We start from the raw sequence: 21,299 nt of genomic DNA, 5'->3' as shown, positions 1-21,299 counted from the left end.
GGTCATTCATTACCTAGATGTTGCCTAGATGAAAGACAGGTTCTATAATAGATTCCGATGTACCATCTTTGGACGGATCACCTAATCTCTCCGCGTGTGAAGGTTCCTCATTCGTAATTTCGTATACTGTAGTAACTGTACCGTCGGTAGGGAATTCTGCCATGGGAACTGAAACCGGTCTCAGAATCCAAAGAGTTTTCATGTTTGAATGTCAGTTCAATCCATGACAGCCCGGAAGCATCGCAAGTGCGGCAACCGGTGCGGCGAGAGTTAGTGCCAGCAGGTTCACATACTGCTATGAGCCCTGAGGCCTGACCAGGGAATTCTTCCCACAACTATTTGTTGATGTCTGTGGGTACGAACACTTATTTGCTATTACCTTGCCTTCTCTTCACGGCTTCTTATCCCTGATCATCTTCGCGCGCTTTTACGTAGAGTCAATCCTCATGTCAGGACCACATGTCCATCTTTTGTGACGTGCCAAGTGTCCGGATGTTTTAGCTTGATATTTATTCACCCTAAATGTCGAGCTGCTCGTCGATTGCGAGAATCTGGTACACATTCTTTTTATTCCATGTCGCTCTCCGAAATCACCAGTCTTCAGACTACTCTGAATGCGGCTCTCGATACTTTCAAGACCGAGCTTGCTGCTCAGCAGATATCTGAGCCTTCCTTGAATACTTCGAAGCCACATCCAACAGATGACATCGCTTTCCTTCCCACTCCGGCGATGTTTGAGGCTCGTCGTACGGTGCTTGCGTGCTTGGTATAGGTCCTCTGCTTATGTTGACTCTTGTGACTTATATCTTAAATCAGGGACTCATCAAGACACTTGTCCAGTCCCCTTACGATGCGCTGGCGGCCAATACTTGGATGAACCTGGAGTCTGCTGGATTGCGCCTCGTAGCCTCTATTGGCCTTCCTAGCGTGCTAGGTGATTCCGAAGATGGTCTCAGCATTTCTGAGATCGCGGAACGAACTGGAGTCGACGCTTTGAAACTCGGTGGGCGACCTTGAATTCGGGCTCCAAAGTTTGAAGTACTAAATGTTGTTAGAACGAGTGCTGCGTCTATTAATGACGCAGGGATATTTCCGTGAGCCTCATCATGGCTATTTCGCCAATAACCGTATGAGCAACATTATCAAGAATGATCAACCCGGGTATCATTTGGCGACATACATGTGAGGAATACAATGTTACCGTTCAATACCAACTGGAATACCATGGTACTGACGTTACGACTAGGAATGCCTTATTTAGCAAGGTTTCTGATACATATCCTGCAATGGTCAACCACACAGATCTGGAATTCCGTAAAAATACCGATCCATTCCATACTGCTTTTCAATTGGCTTATAACACGGATGTGGCATACTTTGGTGCTGGAGGCTGGCTTACTAAAGACCCACAGGAGGCAGTGAAGTTTGGACTTGCGTGTGTTCTCCTGTACTTCGACTTGTGCGTGCCTTGATCCGACTGATATGCTTTTGTTAGCATGGGTGCTGTCGGCCCCACCTCAGACCCTGGTGTTGCTGCCGACTTCTCTTGGGCTGACATTTGTAGGGGAAAGGACGGCGTGGTCGACGTTGGTGGCGGGCAGGGGACGCTGTGCTGCTCTCTTGCAACTAAGTATGTATCGTTGGCATGATAATTTTTTCCTTGAGCTTGACAAAACACGTAGGTACCCTGAAATCAAGCAATTCGTTGTTCAAGACCTCCCCGAGACTCAGGCAGCGGCAGAGTCCTTCATTGCCTCCAAGGGCCTTTCTCACAAAGTCGTCTTTGAGGCTCAGGACTTTTTCGCGCCTCAACAGCGTAAGGGTAAATACGTCTTTGTTATGCAACGAGGTGTGTCCAATATTTATAATCACTCTAACGCGGTTTATCAATTATACTACTAGTTCTCCATGACTGGAGCACCGAAGATGGTTGGTTTTTACTTCTCATACATAGCTCTCTGGCACATAAAGTTAAACTCTAATATCTCAGGTGCGAAGATGTTGCGGCACATTCGTGATGTATTAAACAAGGATGTATGTCCGTATCATTCAAAAACAGGACTAACCTTACCCGATCTGCTAGAGCTGCCTTTTGATCATTGATACTATCATTCAATCTGCGGTGGTGTCGAACACGGGCTCGTCATTTATGGAGTCGGTCTCGAAGCTCAAGTGCGGCGCGTACGAACCAGTCCCACCTCCCCAATACCTCCCCGTCGATTTCGGTGAATCCAGCCGCATTCAGCATCAGATCAATGTGGCGTTGACAGCCCTCTGCAATTGTAAGTGTTTAGAAATGGAGTATTATCCAAATGGACACTTACTTCTTCTTAGCTTTCGAAAGGACCTTACCTCAACTTGATGAGATGGTGACAAAGGGAGGTCTCAGAATCAAGAAGGTTCACGCTACACGGTAAGGATTAATGCTGTGCCATGTATCCGGCTACTCAGTGATTATCTTACAGTGGCTGGGCTTCTATTACTGAAGTCGAACTCGCCTGAATATTGCCGTAAGGTTACGATTACACGTTTACTCATACCTTTCATAAATAATGAGAATAAAGAATGACCAATATAGTTTTGGATATTTAGATATTTGACTGTTTCAATACCTACTGGTTCACAATCTCATGGCAGGGCGTTGATTTAAGCCGGTTATGTGCGGATTTATGGTTGCTAGTAATTGCACAGCTCCGGGATGCACGTGATTGTGGGTGCGTCATATGTGTCTGCTGCGCGGTTCTGCGACTTCATCTTCTTCCGCCATCTACTGTATAACAAACGGGATAAACGTGGGCATGTTTGCAGTGAAGGCCACGTATAAAGGCGAGACTCGCAAATTCTCGTTATCCACTGACGAATTCCCTACTTTTGAGCAGCTGTGCAATCATGTATGTCTTTCAAAACCTGCCAGATGAACAAGCGCTAACTTTGGGTCTGCAGCTGTATCGCGTCTTTCCTATCAGCCACAATTTCTATATCTGTAGACTCTTATTTTCCCCAAACGTAACGCAAGGAGGACGAATTCTCGTAGCAAGAGAGGTCCGCACTCAGGATGAATATGACAAGAGTATAGAACCTTATTACAAACGGAGGTGGCCTCATGCCCTCCTGAGGTTTTCCGTCTATGACGAAACTTCTTATAAACCTTTCGACACTACTCAGGCTTTTCCTGCGAGGACACCTCCATTCTGGTCTTCCACACCGGGAGGGCATCCATGTCCGATATCTGCCTCGTCTGCACCCTGCATTCCACCGCCTAACACGACCTTGCCGAAACCTCCTATTATGAATACGGCGGACCCTGACAGGAGGGTGGACAGCGCGCGCAGAGCGTGCTGTTCTGTGCAATCCGCAAGAGACGACGTTCAAAGACTCATGAAGGACTTTAAGCATGACCTAGGCAATATTCTCATCGCGAGTTTCACGAGCGAGCAAACCATGTCACAGTCGCCGCTATCCTCCTCTTCTTCTCCTGCCTCTTCTCTTTTGGGCCACAGCCAGGACAGTCCCATTCCGCAGGCAAATACCCCCTTGTGTTCAATCTGTGCCCGTGGTATGCAGAAATCATGGGCTGCTTGTGATTCTTGCCACGTTGTAGAAGTGAGTCACAGTATTGGAATTCAATTACATTGCGAAAAAGCTTACCTTTGATCTAGTGTGCTGATTGTTCTGGAAAGGCTTCTTCTTTCTGTTTTGGAACTATGGGAACTCATCAATGGAGACAACATTCAGCTCCGCCTATCGTGGCTCCCTCGTATATGACACAGTTACCTGATCAAAAACCATGGAATCTCGATCATTCATTCTCAGTGCCTTATGTGATGTCCACAGATCCACAGACTCCTCACTGCAGAACTCCAGCAGCTCCTTTCGTTCCGCCACCTATGACGCTTGCGATGTCCGAAGAAGGTTCTCTTAGGGATACTCCTCAACCCCGAGCAGTGGTTCATCATGGTATCTTGTGCGATGATTGTGAAGACACCGTTACGGGTTCGAGACACAAGTGTCTAGACTGTCTAGGTAGGTATTACGGTCTTTTCCTGTGCATTGAAAACTTACCGTGCTAGATTATGACCTGTGTGAGCACTGCGTCCTTTCTGGAAGTAAAGATAGACACAATCCTTGCCATGAGTTCTTTGAGGTCACTGAACCGGGTCGCGTCGTCGTTCACAGGATGCCCGAGCGTCCAGTGCTGAGAGATCCAGATCGTGTTGCACATCAGGCTGACGTAGGCATAATCATCCACCATGCTACGTGTGATTTGTGCGATTCGCGCATCGAAGGAGATCGTTATGTGAGCATTTTCTAATGATCATCTATGGCCTAGCTAATGATGTCGTCCAGAAATGTTTGGACTGCCCAGACTTTGATACCTGCTCAGCCTGTTTTAGGTAATCTATTGGCCAGTGTCTAGAAAGCTATGACGCTCATTTTCCCACCATAGCATAACGGAAATACAACATCCTGGTCATGGATTTGCTAGGCTTCGACGCCCTGAGGACTTTATCGTAAATTTTCCCTATTTCATTCAACTTGGTTTCACTTACGACGTATCGTCAAGGAACGGCGGCGCTCTAATAACGTATCAACGCACTATGCATCTTGCAACAGTGAGTGGATGAAGCCACCTTGTAGGAGTTCACGGGTCTGACATCCGTTGATAGTCTGTGCTAGACGTATTCAAGGAGTGCGGTACAAGTGTATGCATCATGATTGTCCCGACTTTGATCTTTGTGGTGTATGCGAGGCACATCCTATCGCTCTACATCCCAAGAGTCACCCTCTGTTGAAAATGAAAACTCCGGAGATCATGGTTCCAAACTTCCGCACTCGAGAAACGACATTTTCATCTAATCCTCGAAGGGAAGCTCAACCTGAAGACGTCAACAAGCGCTCTCAACTCGCCCCGGTTCCGCCCGAGCCTTCTAGCCCATTCATCTGGGGTTACATGCATGCATCTACCTTATCCAATGATACCGGTCTTCGAACTCCAGTGGTAAAACCCACGTTGATTCCCCGTCTCGATGAAATATCGCCTTCTCTCATTCGCGTTCCTCTCGAAGAAGTTTCTCGGGCAAGTCCCATTGAAGATGCTGACCGGGATGGTACACGGCCCGTGCCAGCACCAGATGGCACAGAAAAAGTGGAAGACGAACGCGAAAATCGAATTGACATAACGTGCTTACCGAAGTGTCTCGAATCAGAGACGACATGGCCCGCTACTGCTGCCGAACTGGCACACCTTATGCCATTGGTTGAACCTTCTTCGCATTGCAATATGTATATCCAACATCAACATGGATGCCTATCTTCCCCTGAGATCAGTCCTACCCCTTCCCCTCTCACTGGGGAAGAAGCGCTCCTGAGTGCTCCAGTTGAGGAACCTTTATCAGACATGCAGCAAAAATCAGCTCCCCCCGTTACCGTGTCCCGCCAGACGTTGGCGATGTTACTTGGGGAACAAGATGAATCTTTGTCAAAGATTGAATTATTCTCGATTGCGCCAGTGGAGGAAGCGCAACCTAACTTGTCCTCTTCGAAGGTCAGTCCCACCAAGGTTGAACGTCATCAAAACGTAGAAGAACAGGACGGTGCAGCTTTAAATTTGGAGAACGAAAAACAACTCGCCCTCAAAAAGTCTATAACAGAACTGGAGGACAAGGTTTACCTAAGTGCCATGTTCGTTGAAGATGTGACTGTCTCCGACGGGCAAGTGTTTCCGCCAGGCGCCGAATTTATGAAGTGCTGGAGAATGTTGAATGACTCGGAAAATGATTGGCCAGAGACGACGGAACTGGTCTATGTGGCTGGCGAGATTCTTGGCATGCAAAGAGATGTCGCGGTATCCGTCGGCCTAGTCAAATCAGGGAGCGAGATAGAGCTGTGGACTGGTGAGCTGAAGGTACGTACAACCCTTGCCCGCGCCGCAAAATATCCATATTTCTTAGGCGCCTGATGTGGCTGGTCGATACGTCAGCTACTGGAGACTCCGGGATGCTGAGGGAATATTGTTTGGCGATAGTATCTGGATTGAGTAGGTTTCTGTTCCTTGAAATAATGACGAGTCTAGTACTGACGGTTCGGGATGCTCTAGTATTGTTGTTGCAGATGCACATTCCAGTGATGAGTCGGACAAATCTATAGCATCTTCTTTGGTTATCATGCCCCAATCTGCGCACACAGATACGCCTACACAGTTCAACAGACAAGGAATAACAGCGATAGATGAAAGGAATTATGCTCAAGACAGAGATGCGAGCACGTTGACCTGTGGAACGCTTACAGCTGGAACTCTGACTCTCGCGTCATCGTCTTCTGGCATTGGTTCTGACGTCGATTCGGAGGTTTCTATGATAAGTATCCCGTCGTCGGATGGAGAATTGTGGGAAGATGTTGGTTCGCAAGCCGGGGAAGGGACCAATGGACGAAGTCAACCCCAGTCGATCGACTACGTGCTTCTGTACGATGACCGATCTTCTGAGGACGAGTGACAGAACCAGAAGTTTTCACCATTGAGGTCGTAACGATAGTTTTGTTCTTCTTTTTGGTCTCCTCATATATGTACAGTAGAGTTGATATTTCGGTGGAAAAGACTATACATCGACTGTTTCTGGTTTGAAAACGATGACGGCGTCTGTACCAACGACCTGGGTGGAATGATGTTTCAAATGGGGTATCTGCAAAAGGCAATAAGTCCGAGCTCCAAGGTTCCGTGAGAGGAGTATGCTTGCCCCTGAGGGAATCAGAGATCCATAGGTTAGGCCGGCCGGGCCGACGATGGTTGGGGCTACGGTAACTATAAGAGCATCAATGAAAGGACTCGCGTGGAAGCACGAGTCGATAAGGCGAGCTCCGCCTTCAATCATGAGGGATTGAATTCCAAGCGTTTTTAGTCTGCGGAGGATGGAGGGCAGTGGGAGCACTGGTTTACGTGAGCGAGCTAGAACGCATGTTGGACGGCTCAGTCCGATGGACTAGAAACCCACAATTCGAAGTTGAATCAACTTGCACAAGCAATGCCCCCGCGGCCACAAGTGCCTCGTGTCTTTCTTGCCAGTCCCTGCGTTCTTCGCTTTCCGCTGGTGCCGTACAAATAATCCAGGGCTGCAGCCCCACATTGGAGCTGAAATTCTTGACAAGTTTGCAGCTGGGTGAAAGCCGAAGTCGCGGATCCAGAATGATGGGACGCGGAAGTCGATGGGGTAGGCCATCAAGTCGCGCAGGCAAGTGGCGGGCTAAGATAAGATTGTGTGCAAGGTGAGCAACATCAAAGAGGACCATTTTGCCATACTGTTCAACTGAGGATCATCGTTAACTGCCGTGCCGACGCCGACCATGATTCCATTGTGCATAGTACGCATCCAATGGGTCATGAACATACTATCTTTCCCACTCAGAATCAACTGCTTGCCATGTTTGCCAGCGATCTTGGCATCGAGCGATTGAGCAAACGTGAGTGTTACATGTGGCCTGTCTGCCGGAGAGCTCTCCTCCAGGTGAGCCAAAGCGGAAAGGAGAAAAGCGGGAGGGGACTGTTGGCCTGCCATGGCCGAATCGCTGTGCATGAGGAATGATATCTGGTGTGACAAATGGTGACGTCGGTTCAGTTATTATCTGTCTCAACGTTCGCAACATAGGGAGCCCGACGACCCCGGGGGAGCCTCAGGCTTTTCAACGAGTGCTCGCGGAACAAGTCACAACTTTCTACCAGCCAAGCTCAATTTTTTCTCTCTCTCGCTCCAGCTCCCAGCTGTCTCCTGATGGCGAGCAACTTATAATCACTCTCCTCCACAGCAGCGAACCCAAAGGCCGTTGGAAAATACATGAGCCACAAGTCAAATATTGCCAGTCAACAAGGCAGAATTACGCCGTCCTCGAAAGCCATTTCCGAAACGTCGTCGTCCGCGTATCATACTAGCCCCAAGGCCTATCAGAAGATGGTTCCTGGCACCCACGAAAGCCATCTCTCTCATATGCATTTTCATTCCAACTACCACCTGCCGCTTAACTCATTTCCCTCGGGCGGCAAGAAAGACTCTCCCGCACACCAATTAACCTCCAGTATACCCTTTCCCGTACAAAATCGCCATTCTTTCCCCTCTTTCCTCCTCTTCCCCCCTCCTCCCGACTCCTCCACCATGATGACTCTCTTGCCTGAAATCCCTCATCGACGCAGCAAAAAATTACGCAAACCGAGCATAACGCGCAACCCTCCGAATCCCCCGCCCTTGTCATTCGTTGAGGATCACGACCTTGATATTGACTTCGACCACTTCTCACATGACGTACAACCTCCGTCACTTTTCCCATTACGACCACAGTCTCTTACACATATACCTCTTTTTCGACAGGATACCTATCCACCAGATTATGAAACATCTGTTCAGCCACCATCTCATGGTGGTAAATTGATGGGATGTCGATGGAATTCGCCTGCACCACTGACACAGATAGTGCCCTCGTCATCAGGCGCTGCGGCAGCGGCGGCGGCCACCGGTAATCCTACTGCTCCTGTCGCCGCCATATCCCAAATATCGTCCCCTTTCACCCTAGGCGTACCCGTCCGTTCACACAGCGATTATGGACGTAGCCTGTCAACTTCTATAACAATGAAAGGCTCAAATTTGATGAGAAAGCTCAGTAGGCGGTCTCCAAGGCCGTCCTTAGATGGAAGTAGCAGTCAGGTCATGATTGTTGATTCAAAATCGTCAGGTACAGCAAACGCCCCTACCTCGTCTGGGTCTCTAAGGAGGTGGTCATGGTGGCGCACAACGGTGGAACATAACGGGAAAGATGAAGCATTTACGAAACTGCCCCTTTCGGTAGGTATCTTTGGGACAGTATATTTGTTTTTGCGACTCAATTCACACATTATTTAAGCATTCGAAATCAAATCATTCAAAACCAAATGAAGTGGGAAAAGCCCACAAAGCTCGGCCGCATTCAACCAGGAAAGTATCAAGGCCGTCCAGTATCACGATCTCTGAGAACGTTGATTTGTCGATGCCAATGGTTTTCGATCCCAAGTATCCTCGTTCCAAACCCAAATTTACATTGGAAGCAAATGATTCGGAAGCCGACTTGTTTTCTCAATCCGAGACAACGACACCCGCTCATCATACCGATTACAGCCAGAGCTACCCTCCTTCGCGTACACATTCCGTCCATAGCCCTCATTCCCATTCTCTCTCTTTTCATGAACAGGAACGCCAGTCCCCGAGACGACGGTGGACGTTCGCAATGGCCATGACGGACGAAGAGGCAACCGACGAGACACTCATTGAAGTATTAGAAGAAATTCGCTTAAAGCGTGATTTGACTGGCAGTGAAGATGGCGTTGATAGAGTTTGGGATGCGGACTTGATACTTTTTGGATTGCAGGAGGAGACTCCTCAGCTGGACCACAATACACATCATTTACAATCCCCAGTGGACCTTTCTTACAGTTCCTCTCTTCCGTCCCTCCCACTTCCGCATGAACACCGCCATTCAGCACCTATCCCAAGATCGCGACCATCGCAACACTGGCAGACAGCCCAAAGAGTGCTTTTTACCTGCCGTGAGCTTGTGCGAACAGAGAGGCATTACTTGCTTTCGTTGCAAACGCTTTTGGCTTCAAACACAGAAACTGTTCCACCTCCCCTGATGTTGAAGTACGCTGAAGAACTGACTCGAGTTAGCGTGTTGTATCTGGGTCAGATGCGGGGAAATCCAAGTGCTTGGGGAGTCGCTGCCGCCTTCCTAGGTGCTGAAGAGGCTATAGAAGGTGCATTTGTTAGGTGGTGTGGGTCTGTTGGAATGTGGTTCAAAGACGGCGGATACGAAGCACAAAAACTTGAATTAAAAGATTCGATGCGTGGTAGACGGCTTAGTAAAGCCATTAAACCGAAGTCGGGCGAAGGGTCGAGTGAAGAAATACATAAGGATGACGATGCATTTCCAGGAGCTCTCAAGAAGGTGAGCTCCTGGCGGAGGAGTATGAGTTCCCTTTCGGATTTGAGCACGAGTGTTTCTACGGCAAAGAAGAAGGAGAAAAAAGCCACACCTCCACTTGCATCCTCCTCGAACGGACGCGAGAGGCAGCGGCGGTCCAGCCATGTCAAAATGCCGTCTGTACGAGACCTAGCCATTCTACCTACCCAAAGGATTATGAGATATGTTTTACTTTACCGAGGTGAATCCAATTCTCACAAGTCCTTTATCTTATTGAAACGCATATATTAGAACTGCTTGACCATACACCCTCAACCTCTCCGGCGCGTCCACTTATGAAGCGAGCCGTTGATGCTACGTTAAGACTTGCTCAAAAGTGTGATCGCGCGCAGAATAACTCTGCTTTTATACTTGGCAATTCTACTGTGTTGACGACAAACCCCGGTCCAGACTCTGGGAATCGGACCTCTGACCTTGAACAAGATTCTGAACGCCTACAAACTTCCTAGACGCCTGCGTATTTATCATCGTTGTACTTGTATACCCGCAAATATCTGCCACCTCGAAACCCCTACTCACCTATTGAACTGAAGTTATTCTGACATATTATCCCCTGGAATTTTGGTCATTCCTCGTTTCTGGAATGGATCGAGGTTATGAATTTGCGCAATGATCTGCCCATCTGTCTCATCATCTCGGAATGTTGTTGTTCCCCCTCTGTTTCCATTCCGCTCCAACCCTCGTCGTTCAGCAATTCTTAGAATATGAAGAATTTGTCACAGTTCATGGATCTTCAATCCCAGCCCATCGAATTATTCTATTTACATTCTCTTTCACTACTAGAGTTGGATTCGCAACCTGTATTTCCAATGTGTTATCCTCACTTTCGCTCTACGCAGGCTCTACGGATATATTTTTATAACATTGATATACCCTTAAATCTTTCTACGACTCAATGTTCCTGTTTTCCATCTTCTGATCTGATCAATTATACACATATATTTTTCCGAATGGCATATATCTACTGGTGAACTACAAATTTCGGGCTGGGCTTGAGGGGAAAGAAATCTGACGGACGACTAGATACTGGCTTGTTAAAGGATGCACCGCCCTGTGCGTCCTGGTCATCTCTGTCTTCTTCAAGTAGCTGTCGAAGGCGAGAAGGAGGTATGATAAATCGAGGTCCAGTATGTACTTCTGCAGATGAAGCTCTACGTCGATGTGTTGATTTCAAGTCTGAGTCAACCCCTGTACTGTTAGAAGGGTCGCCATTGAGACTGTCTAGAGAGATCTTCGCCCGCACGTCGGGTAGCTTATGCTCACGAGGGTTGGAATGAGATCTTCTGTGTGAATTCCAAGCTTGACTTTTAGCGGAGTGCTGTTGAGCAGGTCGATTTCCTACGCTCGTTTTTGAGGGAAAAGGGGCTCTCGGTGCAGGGAGTGCGGCTATTCTTGTCTCAGAGCGACGGTAGGATGGTTGCCTCTCCGCCACGAGCTTCGGTGTAACAGATTTCCTGACTATGTGTATGAGCTTGATCTTCTTTCCTTGGCTTGGGTGTACCAATCCAGGAGAGCAAGTGAACATTAATGGAATCAAAACCCTCTCTCCGTCCAAACTTCTGCCTGGCTGATCTGCCTTACGATCTTCGATAGAGTACTCAAACCACCAGTAGAGCTTGGACTGCTCCTGAGTTCGACCACCTGCATTAGCTATCTCGAGGGCATCGTCCACAGATGATCCTAATGCCCCAGCAGCAGATGAGGCGACCTCTGTTCCATGAACAATATACATTCCACTCGATTTGAGACCTAGGTAAGCTTGACGAGAAAGAAAGTCATGACTTTCATCACCGTTGATGATCAGTCGCCTGAGAATCGGCAAACCTTCAAATGGAGCATAGTGAAAACGATAAGCCTGCTTCATCGTGGGTACGAACATAGCAACATCTAGGTCCTTGTTCCCAGATTCCAGGCACACTCTTCTGACCCCGACTTTTTCGAAGGTAGGCTCAATACTGCGAAAACCTTCTTGGTCTATCACAAGACCAATGGTGATGTTTTGTAACCATTGATAGTTGCAGTGCAGAGGGCTTTGGAACGTGGTTTTGGTATTTGCTGAGCGAGTCTGGGGAGATTGAAAGAAAGGAAATTCCAGATGGCGCGGTATGTACGAAGATAATGATGAATAAAAGCTCTCGTCCATCGATGAAGCGTGAGTTTCGGGAAAACCATCATTAGTTGAACCTGTTAAGATTCTTCCTGTATCTCGATCTCCCGGAATCATTTGGAGCTGAGACCCTGACAACGATGGATCCCATGGGACCAGATCGTGAAGCTCCCTCCTCAGGGTAGGAGAGGGACAAGCAGTATGTATCGCAGGCCTTGTTGAGAGGGACGGAATCGAACCCAGAGCGGCAGTATCATGAGCGCTGGAGGCTTCTCCCACGCAAGAATCAATTAGGGTAACCTCGCCAGAGCCAAAGCCGGAAATGGGATAGCCTATAACCCGTATGTGAGCAATGTGAACCATTGTTGAAAAATAGAGTCTATACCTCGAGTGGCGGGTACAGAGTAACTTCGTTTGTGGTGATTTAGATTGGAGCTTGAAGCGGGTGACGAAGCGTACATGACGAGACTGCAATCTTCCAAAGGTGCATCAGCGAATCTGGAATCTTGGATGTATAAAGTTCCAATGGTGTCAGAATGAGGACCGTGCTGCAACCATGAAGAGGGATGTTCTTCTCCACTATTTTCTGGATAAATTTCGATGCCGGGGGGCTTAGAAAAGTTGTTGCAATTGTGTGCATCTAACCAAGAATCGTTGTAGAGTTCAATATCATGTTCAGACATGTTTGGGGGCTGTTTGGGGGCGTCAATGCCATCTCTGATAAAGTCTCCTGTAGAAAGGCTAGACGACCAGCATAGTGAAAGTCGGCGCTCCTTCTCACTCTTCAGTTTGCAGCGCCCAAAAATATCAAAGGCGAGATCCGTTTCCACCACGCGCTCCAAGCAAATACCCGTAGATAAAGGGGGACACCCGCCAGATTCGAAGCCAGCCACTCGCAAAATCGGCTTTGAGGAGAATCTACATGTCCGCGGGCTGGAAGTGGGAGTAGAGAACAGACTTTGATCTTGCTCATCCGGGGGTGCCGCTGTGGCACGAGAACTTCCAAATAGTAATATAGGTATCTCGCCAGAAGTACGAGAGGGAGGTCGGTCGGAAGGCGATAGGATAGGTGATGGGGGTTCTACTTCAAGGAGAGCGGCGAGAGAGGGTGACGATGGAGGCGGACGAAGAGTGGATTGCCTCGTTCTCGTTGTCATGTTCACCGTAGATATATTGTCAGCAAGATAACACTCTGGAGTATATCAGTCCAGCGATACAACTCGGAAAATCTGAATGGTGACTGAGTGAAGGAAAGACGCAAGTGTGGCTATATAAATATAGTTCTTATCCTTATGTACTGACTTCTAAAGGGGCAAACAGGCTATGGCTTTATACTACCCTCGATAAGTAGTAATTTCACTTTGTCCTGCTTGGCCTGGACTAGAGCCTTATTCTTCAGCAGGCAATAGTCACCGAACTCGTTTTCAGCTTGCCACAATTCTCCGGGCAACCAGAGTACGCGAGTCAAAAGCGACGAGTATCTGGCATCCAAGAATGGCCTACACAACGTACGTTCCCATGTTGCATTCTGGGATACATATCGAGGCTCTAGAATAGACTCAACGGGATGTAACGGGTAGTCGAGGTCGATCAGGTAGTCACAGCTCTCCAACGGTACCTGGAAGCAAGTCAACAAATTATAAAGGGGAGCATGTAAACACAAAACGACACACATAACGGGACAGAACTTCTTTGTTTAAATCATTCACATCATTTGGAACATATCTTGTCGCTGGCCTGGGCCACCATGACGCGCCAGCGGAAAAGTTAGCCTCTTCAAAATGTCGAGGCAATTGACCGTCAAAATCGCTTTTGATGAAATTTACGCGGATACCAGTGGGCACAAGAAAATGACTTGGGAAACGATGCCATTCCTTCCCGAGGCATAGTGTCAGGTCGAAGTATTTTACAGGAGTCAGGTCGATAGCGGGAATCTCTTCCTCAGGTGTACCTCGAGGAAACCTGGGAAGAAGGCCGGTGTCGTTCAGTAGCTGCGGTAATTCAGTGTCTTCAAACACAGAAACAACGGTCATAGGGGCATGATAGTACTCCCACATGGCAAGGATACGACATAATGAGAGAAAAGAGGTTCCAACGACGATAGAGAGCGTGAAGTTACGGAACAGAAGAGTTTGTGCTGCCTACATTTTCGTCGGAAAGATGAATGAGTAAGAAACTCCGGAGAATTAGATCGCTTACTTGATAAGGAGACTTCGTGACCTTGATAAATGCTACTTCCATCCATCCACGCGATAGGTACAGGGTCACAGCCGCATTAAAGCATAATAGAGGGTAAGCCGGAAACATAAAACGTTCTTCTTTGTGAGCTTGAGCGGTCAGAATAGCCAACCACAAGTAGAAAGGCATAAGGCGAAGCGCAAGGAGAGTGAAGGGCGAGCTTTGGTCATTCTTTGGAGTAAAAAATCCTAGACGCTTGCGATCGATAACGTATGTGACAGCCAACGCAGGCCATGAGAGGAGAGCCAGGGGCAGCATATAATTAAAATTAACCAGTAGGTTGCCAATATAGTAGTGCCAAGGTGACGTCCCATAAAGATCAGGTCCTCGTTGAACGCCGCCAAAAATGTTGTACTTGATTATGTTCCATGGCACCATCGTAAACTTTCCGTACACCCAAGAATCGATGATGATCACAGGAACCTATAGAGATGGTTAGTTTTCATATTGAGTAGTAATGATATGGCTTACAAATATAAGGCTGGCAGCCAAAAATGCAGACAAGAAACCCCGGCATCGCTGCATGAACCACTTGGCCTTCACTTCAGAGGCTACTTGATCACCTCCGAATATGAAAAGCTCTTCTAAAACAAACGGAATTGAAATTGCCAAAGCAAATGGCCATCCAACAATCGCACCAAGAGCGAAATAGAGAGTTGCGGCCAGAGTTCGTCGATGATTGTTGACAGAGGCTGGCTCAAGAGCATACGCCATGGCCATGGCCGTCGTGTACATAGCAAATGACGAAGGTAATAAAGCTGGGGAGTACAGTCAGCTGTGCTCGCCAATTTAATACTGAACTTTACCTGTAGATGCATTCCACATTCCGACGTTGAAGAGCATCATGAAGAAAAGATAACGACCAACCCGATCATTCACCTTCGAGACGACAGCACGATAGAACGTGCATTCAGCAACTGTGGACACTATTGCGAGAGAACAGCGGACCGCAAAAAAGGCGGGTCGCTTAAAACGAGTTCTTCAATTCCTTTATATTGATTCGAGGTACCGGAATTGACACACCTTATCATTTCCTAGTAAAAGTTTCGCCAGCTTGACAGGAAAGCTATGAAGGAGTATGTAGGCCCAACTTCGAAGGGCATATTGAGGAGCGACTTCCCAGGTCTGAAAGCCGTATCCACGGGCAAATAAATGGAGGGGTTCCCAAAAATTATAGACTAGACTGTGGTCAGGACAAAAATATGCCTTGATGACGAAGCGACATCACCTTCGTCACAGTCGTCGATATTTGAAAACATAGCGCTAGATACCCGAACTAGGAGCATAATTCGAAACGCAACGGAAAAACTTGGAACCCATGGTCTACGCTGAGCCCTGGATGTAATTCAGTAGTGCGTTTCTAAGCTGGTCAAGGGATATTCACCTGCGCAATTGATCCTGTAGAATACCGGTATGCCTCGTTTCCAAAGGCGCTTTTGATTCCTTTTTGGCGGGACCTCTAAACCGGAGGGTCTGGATATTGGATGACATCTAAAATGCCAGAGGCTGGGCCAGAGGCGTGATGATAGTCAGAACTCAGTTCCGAGTGCACCGAATGGGCACTCCGAGTCGCTAAACATTTGAGGGAAGTCTCGGGCTTACATAAGCATCAATCATGGTTGCTTCCGCTCCTCCTCATTACCAACTCAAAACCGAAACGATTGGGGTCATTCACACGGGTAAAAACCGTTGAAAGGTTGTTGAAGAAATCATGGGAAGGTTTCTTTATTTGGCTGTGCCTTCTGGTCAATCCGCCGCTGGAATAAGCCATTGGTGTCCCGATTACAGGGAAGCTGTTGATTGCAGAAGACTGATAGAAAGCAGAGGCTGCTATCACCTTACTGGACCCATTCGGAGGTGATAGTCCGCCAGGAGGAATCAAAATATGCTCTGTCACGCAAGTGAGCTAATAGACTAGATAGCCGTAAGTAGGTGTGAGATCGGATACTAGATTATCGGGAAAGGAGGGGAGAAGCAAGAGGGAAGGAAGTTGCGACGGGAACGAGGCTCGAGCGTTGAGGAGACCGTGCACATGCGGACACGCGGGGAAGAGCCGGGCTCTGGCTGGAGCGGATGAGCGGGAATCTAGCATCGAAAAGGGCAGTTTACCCGATATGGAAGGAGGCTTGCTTCTTTCAGAGGAGGAGAATTGTCTGTTTGTATCGGCCACCTAGTTGACGTTACCCGCTTCTTCAGCTTCAATAACAACCCTTTCCTTCTCTTTCTTGTTTTCCATCCCGCCCACTTTTTTTCCCATCCTGCCATCGTCCACAATGGACGCTGCAGTCGGCGCAACTGCAGACCACTTTATCTATGTCACCCAGGTCTATTTCTGCGGTGAGTAAATCTCCGAATTATATTCACGCCGTTGCTCGTCCATCTCTGGTGGTTACTGACTCTTTTCATTTTCTCAGCTATGTGTAAGAATATTTTGACGATTACTTCCAGACTTCTCTCACCGACACGCCCATATACCTCCAGACGCCGTGGTTCTCTGGGATTGGATTATTAGTTTGCCCAGAGAATATCGCTTTGTGCGTTTCTCATCGACCAACCATATATCCCTGTTTATCATTGCCACAATTTAGATATGGAGGACGCACTGGACTCCCGTCAAAATGGCTTACCTCTTTTGCCGGTGAGTTTATACGACGTTCTTTGCAACATGCTTTCGCTTATGCTGGTTCGACAGATATTGGGTCATTACCGTTGTGCCGTACCTTTTGTACTGCTTCGTTGTTGATCACCCCAGAGCGACTTGCGAAAGAATTTACAAGGTCTGCTCTTATCACTCCACATCTCCGCATACATGCTAACACGTCTCGCAGATTCCAGTGGCTCTAGCCATGTGGAATCAAGTGGGGTCTGAATGTATGCGAAGCTTACCCGCCCCACGATCTTTACGCTCATCTTTCCACACAGCTGTTCTTCTCATTCGCACCTATGCCTTTTTCAGTCGCAATATCTATGTCCTTTGGTTTCTCTTAACTGCACTTTCCGGCGTTGTCGCGTATCAGCTCTACGTCGACACTACTCAGATGTTGCGTGAGTGCTACTTCCTTCCCAGAGGGCAAGCCATTAATTATCTCTAGTCCTTCCATTCTTTCGCCCACCCTTCGTGCGTTCAGAGTCGATTTAGCGTGCGTTGTACCGTCTGACTCTCTTATTAGGACAAAGGTCCTTGTTTCCCTATGTCCAAGCCACATTCAGCGCATTTACTCGGTAGTTATCCAAACCTTTTTTGTTTTAGCAGTGCTTGACTTTACTTTGAGGTTTTTTTGTGAGTATGGGATACTACTGAGCGCATACACGGATGTATATGTATCCTTTAGATTGCACCGCTCCTCTTCGACACGGTTATCACTTTTATGACAATTTGGAAGGCTTTCACTATCAAGAGGCGCAATGGCGGACCAAACAGCCGCTTGATTCAAACTTTTCTCAGAGAAGGTCCGTTTTTTCAATCTATATGGTCTCTTCTCTCTTCTTTGTCCCTGGCTTTACTGATCAAGAACCTAGGCGTCTTCTACTATATTATGATTTCCATTGCCAATCTGGTCAGTGTCAATTTAAAATGGGGTGACTGATCCTAATTATGCTTGAACTAGATCAACGGGGTCTTTTACCTGCAGTAAGTATCCTGTACCTCTCTGAACCCGCCTCAGTCATACCTTCAACCTCAGACCTCGACAAGTGATATCGGCCATCAACATACCACTCAGTGTTATGTTGGGTCCTGTCTTGGCCTGTCGCCTTGTGAGTGTGGATTTACTACGTGATCTTCGATTAGACAGTTAATGTCGCCCAGATACTTGATTTGAGAGAACGCGGATCGGAAACCGTTGCACATTCAGAAGGCACAGGAATGGCAGCTTTTACTACAAAATCAGTCTCGCAACAAGATTCTCCGTTTACACCCCCGAACCCGCGCAACAAGAGTGCAACCAGTAGATACCGTAACAGAGGAGCCGCCAGTACAATGAGCACGAATATCGTGCTCACAACGCTCGGTAGTATCCCTCCAGATATCGAAGTTGACGTTGAGCAAGGTGGATTGGAACTGGAGGACATCCGCCTAGGACTCAACTTACATCTTGGCAACCTGAACACGGCTATCGGTGGTGACGATGGTGAGCCAATTGCAGACAATGAAAGTCAAGGCGGAAGTCCCGCACCTGCTTATAACTCGCTCGAAATGATGGGAATCAGAGGCCTTGAGAGTGCCAGCATTGAAAGTGGGTCGGCAGGGATCAGGATAGATGTGGAAACGGCTACATCGGACAGATAAATGCCCACAGCTATTTTGGCACAGAAGGTCAGTCTTTGGATCGGATTTCGCTTATTGGTGCATTTTGGATGTTCGACTTTTATTCTTTCTCTTCACGTCTTCTGTAGCGTTATTCTTCTGAAGCTTTTATGTTGTCGTCGTTTTCATTACATCGTACTCTATACAGTTCCCGTTCTTGAGAGGATAGGTTATAGTCTGTTGGTTCCTTGATGTACATTTGTCTTACACACTGTAACTGCAATGATACCATTAAGCATGTGGCACGCTAATTAAAGACGCTCACGTGTCTGTTGCTACATGAAGCCAAGCTGGCCAGGAGGAGATAGTGGTTACTACAAAACGCTTTGCGAACCGCAGCGGAGTGTGCTTCTGCACCCCTCTTCGACTCGGACCGTCAAGCCTCTCACAACAAAACCATGTCCCCTCCCCGCACCCTACTTGAAATCCCTCCCGAGATTCTGCTCAGCATATGTATCCTTTGCTTTCCCTTCCCATTGGGATCCAATTTTGCTGATATATCACCCCTTAGGCTTGTATCTCGACTTGCCAGATTTGGCTTGTCTAGCGGAAGCGATCCCTTCCTTAAGTTCCTTAACTGTTGACCCAGTCCTCCATCTGCAACGCCTGCGCATTATCTATCCGTCTCGTGTGAATCATTCGTTATTCGGCACAAGCGCAGAGGGACACGGTCTGCGACCTTCCATTGGTGATTTAGTCCACCGAGGAGTGCTACGAGGGCTCAACATCGAGACCCGTTGGAGGATGGGCAGCTACTTTTATTCTCGCGATGTGCGAAATTTAGTTCCACATGCTCTCACATCATTGACAAGCATTCCATCATAGTCAACTATACAATACGAAAGAGGCCGCTCTGTTGTGAAGCAGCATCTCAGCCATATTCTTTCTGTGCAACTGAACAAGCGTCTCCCTTCGCCCGCTACTGCTTTCAAGTCACTTCACGCAATGATGGTCTTGCCGGATGTTGAATCTTCTTCAATCAAGATTTCTAGGTCACTCCTGCCAGTTGTTCGCCAGCTCAAGTGGTGTCTTCGCCGTGATCAGTTAGCTAGATGTTTCAAGTCTGGTCCTTATGCCGCTGCTAATGGCAGATCCGCTTTTTGGACTTGGCTCGAAGCCGGAGGCCGAAACGTCGTACAGGATGGAGAGAGGTTGAGATTAGCGATATGCCCTATCATCAGGAAGAAAATTTGTTTTTACGAGCACCTGAACGCGACTTCAACAGGCCTCTAGTATTCGCCAAATATGTTGTAAAGGAACTTGGTTCTACTATTTCACTACGGAAACTACATGTATAACTTTGCCTATAAGTGTTGTGGATTGCCAATTCTGAACCTTCATGATCCCCCAACATGTTGGCCACCTGTTAGCGTGATGAGTGTGAATCTGCGGAGTAAAGCGGTGGACCTCGACTTACTGTTGATGTGCAGGACTTGCCCCGTCATGATATTGGAATCACTAGAGGCAAGGAAGACATAAGCAGGTCCTAATTCTGCCGGCTGTCCAGCCCGGCCATGTAGGGGCATGCCGACACCGAAACCCTCCATATTCTCGGACGGCCTAGATCCCGCCTGCAATGCTGTGATTACGGGACCTGGGGCAATAGCGTTGACACGTATACCCTTTGAAGCCAGCTGTACCGACAAAGAGCGTGTGAACGAGACTATGGCTCCCTTGGTAGAACTATAGTCAACTAAATTGACGTTAGTCACATATCGATTGACGTTCCGAGAAACACACCCAAGCCGAAAGATCCCTTGTAAGCCGTGACTGACGTAGTATTGATAATACTAGATCCTCTTTTCAAGTGCGGCAAAGCATATTTTGTGACGGCAAACATTTGCAAGATATTAGAGCGGAAAGTACTCTCAACATTCGCCAGATTGATTTCATCAAAACTCTTGCAGATTCTATTAAGAAGAGTAAGCATCTATCCACAGATAGATTCTTAAGTTTTGAGTGTACGTACATCTGCTTCGATGCGTTGTTAACCAAGATGTTTAACTGCCCAAACTTTTGTAAATGACTGTCAACAAGCTTTTTGCAGTTCTCTTCCTCCATAAGGTCGCCAGAAAAGAGGTTAACGTTGCATCCAGCTTCCTCGATTAGACTTTTGGCGTCTTGAGCATCTTGGTACTCTTCAGGGAGATGGGAGACGGTGATGCCAGAGCAGCCTTCGCGAGCGAACATGATAGCCGCTGCACGCCCAATACCACTGTCTCCGCCAGTGATTATGGCAGTTTTATTCTGCAGTCTTGAAAAAAAAGAGTATAAGTTTGAGATATACTTGATACCCTGTTACTCACTTTCCGCTGCCTTTGTATTCTGCGAGAGCAGGCTTGCCTTCGTTATCCCAAACCTCCAATTTCGTATACTCGACTCCGGCTAGAAGTGAAGATATGCATACATATACTGTTAGTCACTATTTTGATTCGTTGTGTAGATGATACTGACGCGTCATATACTTGTCAAGTCCAGGCAGGCTTTGAGACTGCTTATGGGGTACCGCGACTGAGTATGCGGTGACGATGTTTTCAGCCATTCTTGGTGACGTCTGTGCGAAAGTTCTGGCTGAGCGGCGAACAACGATAGGAAGAGCAGAGGGAAGGTGTCTGAGAAGAGTGGCCATTTATGCTTGGAGTTGAGCGTCCC

The 21,299-nt window shown here is 47.7% G+C and overlaps 7 protein-coding genes across 7 annotated transcripts; 4 read left to right on the top strand and 3 right to left on the bottom strand.

Moving 5' to 3' along the window:
- The first annotated feature begins 544 nt into the window (after window positions 1–544).
- Window positions 545–2,591, top strand: AGABI2DRAFT_182116 (hypothetical protein). Its single transcript, XM_006454059.1, has 11 exons — window positions 545–766; window positions 817–1,003; window positions 1,056–1,182; window positions 1,247–1,435; window positions 1,496–1,630; window positions 1,683–1,849; window positions 1,903–1,929; window positions 1,991–2,034; window positions 2,084–2,282; window positions 2,335–2,413; window positions 2,466–2,591. The coding sequence occupies exons 1-11, from the start codon at window positions 575–577 to the stop codon at window positions 2,500–2,502; spliced, it is 1,383 nt and encodes a 460-aa protein (XP_006454122.1). The 5' UTR covers window positions 545–574; the 3' UTR covers window positions 2,503–2,591.
- A 132-nt stretch (window positions 2,592–2,723) lies between these two features.
- AGABI2DRAFT_113878 (hypothetical protein) lies at window positions 2,724–6,494 on the top strand (the record flags this gene model as incomplete). The annotated part of the gene is made up of 10 exons (XM_006454058.1): window positions 2,724–2,891; window positions 2,944–3,603; window positions 3,660–4,023; window positions 4,071–4,297; window positions 4,348–4,394; window positions 4,448–4,511; window positions 4,565–4,613; window positions 4,668–5,905; window positions 5,952–6,037; window positions 6,098–6,494. 10 exons carry the CDS (start codon window positions 2,724–2,726, stop codon window positions 6,492–6,494), a joined length of 3,300 nt encoding a protein of 1,099 aa, XP_006454121.1.
- A 54-nt stretch (window positions 6,495–6,548) lies between these two features.
- On the bottom strand, window positions 6,549–7,560 carry AGABI2DRAFT_213834 (hypothetical protein). The gene is made up of 4 exons (XM_006454057.1): window positions 7,295–7,560; window positions 6,990–7,238; window positions 6,735–6,925; window positions 6,549–6,680 (listed from the first exon to the last, which is right to left on the bottom strand). The coding sequence occupies exons 1-4, from the start codon at window positions 7,548–7,550 to the stop codon at window positions 6,597–6,599; spliced, it is 780 nt and encodes a 259-aa protein (XP_006454120.1). The 5' UTR covers window positions 7,551–7,560; the 3' UTR covers window positions 6,549–6,596.
- An 866-nt stretch (window positions 7,561–8,426) lies between these two features.
- AGABI2DRAFT_196900 (hypothetical protein) lies at window positions 8,427–10,590 on the top strand. The gene is made up of 4 exons (XM_006454056.1): window positions 8,427–8,825; window positions 8,884–9,874; window positions 9,947–10,177; window positions 10,228–10,590. Exons 1-4 carry the CDS (start codon window positions 8,613–8,615, stop codon window positions 10,443–10,445), a joined length of 1,653 nt encoding a protein of 550 aa, XP_006454119.1. The 5' UTR covers window positions 8,427–8,612; the 3' UTR covers window positions 10,446–10,590.
- A 2,757-nt stretch (window positions 10,591–13,347) lies between these two features.
- Window positions 13,348–15,877, bottom strand: AGABI2DRAFT_213830 (hypothetical protein). The gene is made up of 8 exons (XM_006454055.1): window positions 15,726–15,877; window positions 15,570–15,676; window positions 15,365–15,519; window positions 15,148–15,307; window positions 14,813–15,099; window positions 14,303–14,764; window positions 13,777–14,244; window positions 13,348–13,721 (listed from the first exon to the last, which is right to left on the bottom strand). The coding sequence occupies exons 1-8, from the start codon at window positions 15,830–15,832 to the stop codon at window positions 13,425–13,427; spliced, it is 2,043 nt and encodes a 680-aa protein (XP_006454118.1). The 5' UTR covers window positions 15,833–15,877; the 3' UTR covers window positions 13,348–13,424.
- Window positions 15,878–16,550: 673 nt separating this feature from the next.
- Window positions 16,551–18,906, top strand: AGABI2DRAFT_189424 (hypothetical protein). Its single transcript, XM_006454054.1, has 15 exons — window positions 16,551–16,678; window positions 16,756–16,761; window positions 16,823–16,875; window positions 16,930–16,979; window positions 17,034–17,118; window positions 17,170–17,212; window positions 17,264–17,386; window positions 17,434–17,459; window positions 17,512–17,563; window positions 17,614–17,621; window positions 17,674–17,791; window positions 17,861–17,898; window positions 17,950–17,972; window positions 18,025–18,097; window positions 18,150–18,906. The coding sequence occupies exons 1-15, from the start codon at window positions 16,615–16,617 to the stop codon at window positions 18,627–18,629; spliced, it is 1,242 nt and encodes a 413-aa protein (XP_006454117.1). The 5' UTR covers window positions 16,551–16,614; the 3' UTR covers window positions 18,630–18,906.
- A 59-nt stretch (window positions 18,907–18,965) lies between these two features.
- Window positions 18,966–21,269, bottom strand: AGABI2DRAFT_189423 (hypothetical protein). The gene is made up of 8 exons (XM_006454053.1): window positions 21,102–21,269; window positions 20,954–21,032; window positions 20,617–20,901; window positions 20,388–20,557; window positions 20,065–20,340; window positions 19,473–20,010; window positions 19,159–19,418; window positions 18,966–19,100 (listed from the first exon to the last, which is right to left on the bottom strand). The coding sequence occupies exons 1-6, from the start codon at window positions 21,187–21,189 to the stop codon at window positions 19,985–19,987; spliced, it is 924 nt and encodes a 307-aa protein (XP_006454116.1). The 5' UTR covers window positions 21,190–21,269; the 3' UTR covers window positions 18,966–19,100; window positions 19,159–19,418; window positions 19,473–19,984.
- Between the last annotated feature and the right edge of the window lie 30 nt (window positions 21,270–21,299).

This window comes from Agaricus bisporus (assembly GCF_000300575.1).
Source record: "Agaricus bisporus var. bisporus H97 unplaced genomic scaffold AGABI2scaffold_1, whole genome shotgun sequence".
Classification (NCBI taxonomy): Eukaryota; Fungi; Basidiomycota; class Agaricomycetes; order Agaricales; family Agaricaceae; genus Agaricus; species Agaricus bisporus.
The sequence above is the reverse complement of the archived record's forward strand: the minus strand, read 5'-3'. Positions and strand labels throughout refer to the sequence as shown.